This window comes from Petaurus breviceps, unplaced genomic scaffold (assembly GCF_028583685.1).
Source record: "Petaurus breviceps papuanus isolate PSGF00001 unplaced genomic scaffold, PetGlider_PUasm1.0 91041, whole genome shotgun sequence".
Taxonomy (NCBI): Eukaryota; Metazoa; Chordata; class Mammalia; order Diprotodontia; family Petauridae; genus Petaurus; species Petaurus breviceps.
In genome coordinates this window covers 14,025,106-14,032,783 of record NW_027187400.1, presented here as the reverse complement: position 1 = coordinate 14,032,783, position 7,678 = coordinate 14,025,106, and the positions used below count along the sequence as shown (strand labels likewise).

Genomic DNA, 7,678 nt, shown 5'->3' with positions numbered 1-7,678 from the left:
GCTGGGAGGGCCCTTAGAACACAGGGTGTCAGGGCTGGGAGGGCCCTCAGAACACAGAAGATGAGCAGTGAAGGGGGTCTTAAGAATATAGACTTTCAGAACTAGAAGAAACTTACAAATTAGGGTATTCTAAATGAGAATGGTAACACCAAATACAGACTGCGGAACGAAACATGTTCTAGCTGGGAGAGATCTTAAGGCATAGAACTGGAAGGAACTTTTGAATGCAGAATGTTAGACCCAGAACTCTGAGGTCAAACTTATCTTTTTCATTTTCAGGCCCGGAAGGGGACATAACTTGCTCGATACACTAGTCAATGGTGGAGCTGGGGCTAGATCCCGATGATTCTTGGCCTAGTGACCCCCTAGTATTCAGTATTCTAGTACCTTCCCTTTCCTTTCCAACCTCCCCGTGTCCACTACCCAAAGTACCTAATGCCCTCCTGCTTCCTTGGCCGCCCAGGCCTTGACATTCACAGTGCCCCATACCCAGCCCCCCTCACACCCATGATCCCATAGGCAGAATTGACTGAGCATTCACTGTCCTCTGAGCACTGGACCCTTCCCTCAGCTCACCTTGCTCACTATTTGTGGGATGGCCTCCCCCCATCTTTACACTTGTCCATTCCTCTGGAAAGAGCTGAAATGGACTTAGGAGGTGAGCAAATGGTGTCCCCTTCCTTTGGTAAGGACCTTCGCCCTAGTCCTACTGTAGGGTTTTGTTGTGCTGCTCTCCGATGCACCTGGCAGTAATATTCTTTGCTCATCATCTGTGTTTGTGACTCTGTTCTTTAGTGCACCTGAAGTTCTGTGAGGACAGACACCCTGCCTTTCATGAGCTTTGTAGACTTTCCCAGCGTTTTGTTTAGCAAAGTTCTGTTGATAATACTTTGATTGATGTTTGATGAGTGAATGTGCCTGCCCCTTCTCCCATTGAAACCTTTTTTCAGTCAGTATTTGCCTCAGAGGGGCTTTTGAATTTGACTGGACATAGTGCCTTAACTCCTACAAGGAACAAAACTCTAATGGTGAGGTTTCATACCTCAGGGGCAGGCCATTCCAGAAGATATTTTCCCAGTGCGGAGAATTCTAGAACCTCTTAAATTATATCTCATCCTGACAGCTCCTTCTACCCCTGAGGCCACAGTCCCCAGGTGCCCAGCTAGTCCAGTGGCAGGGACCTCTTTAGGCCTCCAGAGGGTACATTGATCCAGGCCCACTCCCATGGGTGTCAAAGGTGGGGGTTCTCCTCCCCAAAGAAGAGCTCTGTTCTGTGGTTACATGGCTTATTTACACACACTCACTATCTACGCATTGTCTGCCTCCTTATTTTCTTCAAAGAAAAGGCAGATGCAGCCAGTGCCCTCTATCCCTGGAGGAGCACTCCAAGGGACAGGTGGCCTTTATGGCACTGGGACTGGAGGCTGATCAATGTTGATTGGGCTGTGAGGCGGAGCTGGCCATATGTAGTATCTGAGACCCCACCCAAACAAGTCAACAGGAGATGGATTTGGGCCTTGTGGGTTAAGGAGGGAACAAGGTCATTAGATGTTAACTTCTACATACTTTCACAAAAGGATCTCGTTTGACTCTTTCAGTGGCTTCATGTGGATGGCAGGGAAGAGGGACTTATGTCCATTTTATGGATGGAAGTGAGGCCTGGAGAAGTTTAATTACTTGCTTAAAGTCACACAGCCTTGGGACTAGACCCCAAGGCTTGATCACTCTTTGCTACCATACCATACAGCAAGCTCACAGCCTCCAGGCTTGGCATTCCTTCTTTCTTTCCCTCCAGGTCTCAGGATAAGCATGAGGTTCCAAATATGTGGAACTTTACAGAGAAAAAGTGGGTTTAGGACTGGGAGGGCTCTTGGAACACAGAATGTTAGAGCTGAGAGGGCCCTTAGAACATAGAATGCCCAAGCTAGGAGGGCCCTTAAAAGACCATCTAGTTCAACCCCAACATTTTACAGAAGAGAAAAGTCAAAGGGAGAGAGGAGCAGTGATTTGCTCAAAGGTACACAGCTAGCCAGCTCTTGTGACTTCAAGTCTAGCACACTTTCTAGTCCTGATTGGTGTGAATAATAAATCTCCTCTATTGGTTGCATTATTTGGATCTGCACTGCATATTTCCACTGGCCTGGAACCAATGATCATATTTTGCATAATTATAACTTCAAATAGTGTTGACTTTGAATACATGTAACTACTTCAGGGGACTCATTTTTTATGTGCACCATACTGTGTCTCTGGGTCTATTGCAGCCATTCCTGGGCAGTGTGTTCAGGTACCCTAAGGTGCTCTGTGTTTTGGCTTGCTATGTAATCTTAAATAATTAGAAGTGGACCTCAGAGATTGTTTAGTTGACTCCACTCATTTTACAGATAGCAAAACTAAGGCCCGGGGAGGTTTAATATCTGGCCTGAGACCATGTAGTGAATTAGTGGCAGAGTAAGGACTTATACCTAACTGGGTGGATTTCCTCCACCTAAAACCTGTGCCTTTCCATTTGGTTAGAGAAACTGAGGACTAAAAGTTGGGGCAGGATAGGGGTTCTGGAAAGGGCTAGTGGGTAGGATAAGAATGAGGGAGTCGCACAGCCAACTATAAACGACATAGAACTAATATAAGCCTAAAAATCCAAAACAATTGTCTGACTTTACTGGTGATATTGGGTGAGGATCAGTCTTTTCCAGATCATGTCTAAAAAGCACCTTGGTTGGGGCAGCTATGTGGTGCAGTGGATAGAACACTGACCCTGGAGTCAGGGGGACTTGAGTGCAAATACAGCCTCAGATACATACTAGCTGTGTAACCCTTGGCAAATCACTTAATCCCAGTTGCAAGCCTCCCCCCCCCCAAAAAAAGCACATTGGCCCCAAGTTGCTGATAATGGTTTATAACACAGGCTTCACAGAAACAAACCTATTTCAAAAATACATCCTTAGTTCACATGATAGTTAAATATATACATTGACTCAAAGTTGAGTGAAGAGAAAGGGAACAAGCATTTATTAAGGACCTACTATGTACAAGGCATTATCCTAAATGCTTTTACAATTTTATCTCATTTGATCCTCATAAGAATCCTGTGAAGTAGGTGTTACATTTTACAGATAAGGAAACTGAGGCAAACAGCCTTGTCATGGGTCACAGGGCTAGTAAGTATCTGAAACAGATTTGAACTCAGGTCCTCTAGGCTTAATGGTCTATGTACTGTACCATCAACCTGTCTAAATGAGTCCTTAGAGACCATCTATCTGGTGCAGTGAGTCTAATCTCACTTCCCTTCCTTCCCTCCCAAAAATTTTATGGAGTAAACAACTGAGAGAAGGAAATGACCTGCCAAAGCTCAGCCAGTGAGCTAGAACTCAAACCCAGGTCTTGGGACCCACAGTCTAGCATTTTTCCTTCTGTACACATTCTCTTTTCTTCCACATGCCTTTCTTCCCAAGGCATTACCAATAGCAAGCATCCCAACATGAATTTCCCCAGAGCCTTCTAAGCCCATGATTCCAATTCTGGGAGCAGAGGAAAAAATAACAGCAAACACACACATATAGAATATATTTTATATAAATATACATGTTTTCATATACAAAATTATGTACATTATATATATAATTTTTCAAGGATAGTGAGGTGAAGAACATTTTAAAAATAGGAAATACAAAATTCTGAGCATTCAGGTAAAATTGGTTTGTTCGTTTGTTTCTTGAATGAGGCATACCCCTGAGTTCTCCCATGGAAGATGCCCTGCAGAACACCCACAGACCAGAGTGCTTGCCTAGCACAGTGGTGACTCTCCATGGGACATGATTCCACAAATATAAACTGATAGGGTAAAGAATGGTGATCATTAAGGCATAGGGAACTCCAGCTTTATGTCCAGCTACTATAGTATAATCAACTGTTTGTTTGCAGGCCTGGGGCCACCGTTCTATTTCTCTTGAGTCCTGAGTCTTTCTGAGAGGACTCAGTTGTGTTCCAGCTGGAAATCATAGAGGTGGGAAAGCCTTTAGCACACAGAATATCAGAGGTGGAAAGGTCCTTAGAGAATGTCAGAGCTGGGAGGGCCCTTATGATTCCTCTGGTCCAAGTCCCTCATTTTTACAGAAATATAATTATCTTGGGAACAGGCAGGAGATTCATCCAGCTCCAGTAACTGCTTCTCATTTCTTCCCAAGAAGAATCAATTGTCAAGTGCCATATTTTCTCCATCTCCACATTCCTTTGCCTAGGCACTCAGAGACCCTAAATAACATTAAAGGACCCAAAGATGCCCATTAAAGTTGGCTGAGAACCTCCCAACACCTCCTGACCCTTCAAGAGTTGTTCTGAATTGGAGATGATGACAGGAAAAGGGCCTCAAACTTTCTAGATGGCCCCATTATCTAATATGCCTAGCAGGTCAACTGTGCTGAAGGTCTAAGGAAAATGTTTTGACCATGTAAGGTTTTTTGTTTTGTTTTGTTTTGGCGGGAAGGAGAGTGAGACTTGATTTTTTTTTTTTTGCAGGGGGAGGATATTTGCTAAAAGACTGTAACAAAGGTCTTTTCTTAAATAAATAGACACATAAGATACTTTTGATCATCTATTACTCAGAGAAATCAATAAACTTATGAAAAAGTCATTGACCAACAGACTTGTGAAACAGAGGGGTCTAAGGCCTAGAAGGACCTTCATCTGACCCTGGCCTTCACCCAAGATGTGATACATTAAACAAAAACTTTACAGATAAACAGAAGTTGGAAAGGGGTGGAGGCTGGTTGATAAGGACCCAAGGACCGTTGTATTTATGACTTTTCTTATCTTTATGACAAAGCTTAAATGGGGATCCAAATGCCCGGAAGCACTTGAATCAGTTCTTCCCTGGATAGGAATCACCGAATCATAGATTTATAGGATGTTAGAACTATAAGAGACCCTAGAATGCAAAACTCCAGAACTCTTATAATGTAAAGTGCAAGAGCTGGGAGGGACCTTAGAACCCAGAATGTCAGAGCTTGGGAGGGCCTTAGAACATAGAATGTTAGACCTGGGAAGGGTCTTAGAACATGGAGCATCAGAGACAGGAGCCTTAAAACACAGAATGTTATAGTTGGAAGGAGCCTTAGAATAAGGAACATCAAAAGAAAGTTTGGGTCAGAATTGGCAGATGACCAACCCTTTCTTTTTACAGAGGTAGAGGGAGAAACCCACCTAGTAATCACTGTTTCAGTTCAAGGTGAAAAATAAACACAGCCATCCCCCAGGGTCCTCTTCCTCTTCATCTATTGGCTCCCATCTCCACTTTAGAATGGTCTTATCTAAAGCCTAGATGTAGGACTGGAGGACTCCGTATTGGTAAACAAATGTTAGAGCTGCTGGGTCCATCTCAATGGACAATGCTGGAGGGAGACCAACAGCTATTCTGTTGTATCAGAGAGGACCCCCACCGCTCGTTGTTCCTTGTGAAATACAGAAGTCTCTGGCTGGAAGGAATCTTCTTCACATGAGAGTCCTTTCATTGGCCCTTTCTCTAGCTAGGGAGAATGTCCCAGCAGGACCAGTCAGGCAATGGAAGCCACATGGCTGTGTTTCTGCTGCCCGGGCAGGAGGGTTTTGGCCGGGCCACAGCAGTCTCTGCTGCCTGGTAGACAACAGAATGCGGAGGAGAGCAGCACTGCCAGGCACATGATGAAGACCAGTACCCACCGGATCATGCCAGGGTAGACAAAAGGGAGGATGAGGAAGATGAGAAGCACCAGCAGCCCCAGCAGGACACCCAGTCTCCGGGCAGCCACCTGATTGGCATTGGCCGAGACCTCACTGTCCTCGTCCATCACACTGGGCACTCCTCCTTCTGTGGGCTGAGCCAGCTGCTGGGGAGAGAGTTGTACCTCAGGACTGAACATCACCAGCCTCCCCAGGATCTCCACCTGGTCCCGAAGGTTGCAGATCAGCCCCCCTGGGACAGACGTAGCCACGCGGCACAGCGGGCAGATGATCACCCATGAGTCCTGCCCAATGGTCAGGAGGAGCTTCAGGCACACAGCACAGAAGGTGTGCTGGCAGGTTAGCGCTTTGGGTGGCCGGTCCCAGCTGTATCGGTGGCAGCACACCAGGCACTCCAAGTCTTTGTCAGCAGAGGTGGGGAATTCTCCCAGGGGTTCAGGCTGGGGCATTACTGCCTGCCTTGGGGCCTGGGCACAGGCTACTGGGGATGCCTCCAAGTCTGGCAAACCTGTTCCTTCTCCCTCGGGAAGCTTGCCCTGGGTCTCCTCCATTCCCGACATTGCACTGACAGCAACTCAGTTTGGTGGGGCTTGGATAAAGCTGGGCAGGGCTTTTTATCTGCTGCTTTTCCCTCATCACGTGCCTGAGCCTTAGATGACATCTACCTTTTGGTTCCAACCCCTGCTGTGCTGTTACTGGTACCAACTCATGGTAGTGTTGTTGGTTTTTTTTTTTTTAATTCATCATTAATCAGTAACCCAGAGGCCAGGAGACTTTGTCATGCTCCACAGGTCCCAGGCCCCTGTCTGACAGGGAATCATATCTCACAGGCAGGGGGAGGGAGTGTGTGTGCAATTCCCCTTCCTGAGGGCGTCAGGGCGGATTAGGTCTCATCTGAAGAATTTGGGTGCTGGAGTCCTGAGACCTGAGGTCATCAGGTTGGGCATCTGTGATAGGGATAGAGCTCTTAGAAGTTATCCTAGTTATTCCAGTTTTGACCAGCAGGGCTGGGGACTGGGTCCTTTTCTGAGTCTCAGTTTTCTCTTGTGTAAAATGAGAGAACTAGGCTAAATGACCCCTACAGTCCCTCTTAGCTCCACTTCTCTGATCCTTTCAGTGTTCTGAAAAGAATAATAGTAAATGTTATTGATATAGTATTTTTAATGCTGTCAAAATTCTTGACATACATTATTTCATTTGAGCCTTACAACAACTCTGCGAGGTAGGTTCTACAGATATTGTTATGACCATTTTCCAAATGAGGAAACTGAGGCTGAGAGAAGATGTCATGAATCCTGTATGTAAATGAGGGCAGGGGCAGCTAGGTAGTGCCATAGTGGATAGAACTCCTGGACTCAGGAATACTCCTCTTCCCGAGTTAAAATCCTGCCCCAGACACTTATTAGCTGTGTGACCCTGGCCAAGTCACTTCACCCTGTTTGCCTTATCTCAAACCTTATCTGTTTGCCTCATCTGTAAAATAAGCTGGAGAAGGAAATTGCAAGACATTGCAGTATCTTTGCCAAGAAAACCCCCAATGGGATCACAATATTGCATACAACTGAACAAAATTTAAAGGGAGGATTTGAACCCAGGGCTTCCTGATAATAATAGCACCTATTTCCTGGGGCTGTTGTAAGGCTAAAATGAGATACTATTTATAAAATATTGTGCAAAATTTCAAGCATTTTATAAAAGATGGCTATTCCCCTCCCCCCATAGTATTTTGTTTTTTTCCAATTACATATTAGGACAATTCTAACATTCATTTTTTTTATATAAAAGTTTGAGTTCCAAAATTTTCCCTCTCCTCCCCCTTCCCTAAAATGATAAGCAATTTGATACATCATATCTGTGCAATCATGTAAATGATAGCGATTATTATCCCACCCCACGCCCAATCTTCCCTTCTTTCTAACTTTCGTATTACCATGGAGGGTATCAACATCTTCCCAGTCAC

The 7,678-nt window shown here is 45.2% G+C and overlaps 1 protein-coding gene across 1 annotated transcript; it reads right to left on the bottom strand.

Annotated features, from left to right (window-relative positions):
• Nucleotides 1-5,552: 5,552 nt before the first annotated feature.
• RNF186 (ring finger protein 186) lies at nucleotides 5,553-6,417 on the bottom strand. Its single transcript, XM_069078254.1, has one exon. The coding sequence runs from the start codon at nucleotides 6,276-6,278 to the stop codon at nucleotides 5,553-5,555; it is 726 nt and encodes a 241-aa protein (XP_068934355.1). The 5' UTR covers nucleotides 6,279-6,417.
• Between the last annotated feature and the right edge of the window lie 1,261 nt (nucleotides 6,418-7,678).

Excerpts from the sequence above, each read along its gene's own strand:
- RNF186 (XM_069078254.1), bottom strand. The coding sequence starts at position 6,278 with ATGTCGGGAATGGAGGAGACCCAGGGCAAGCTTCCCGAGGGAGAAGGA.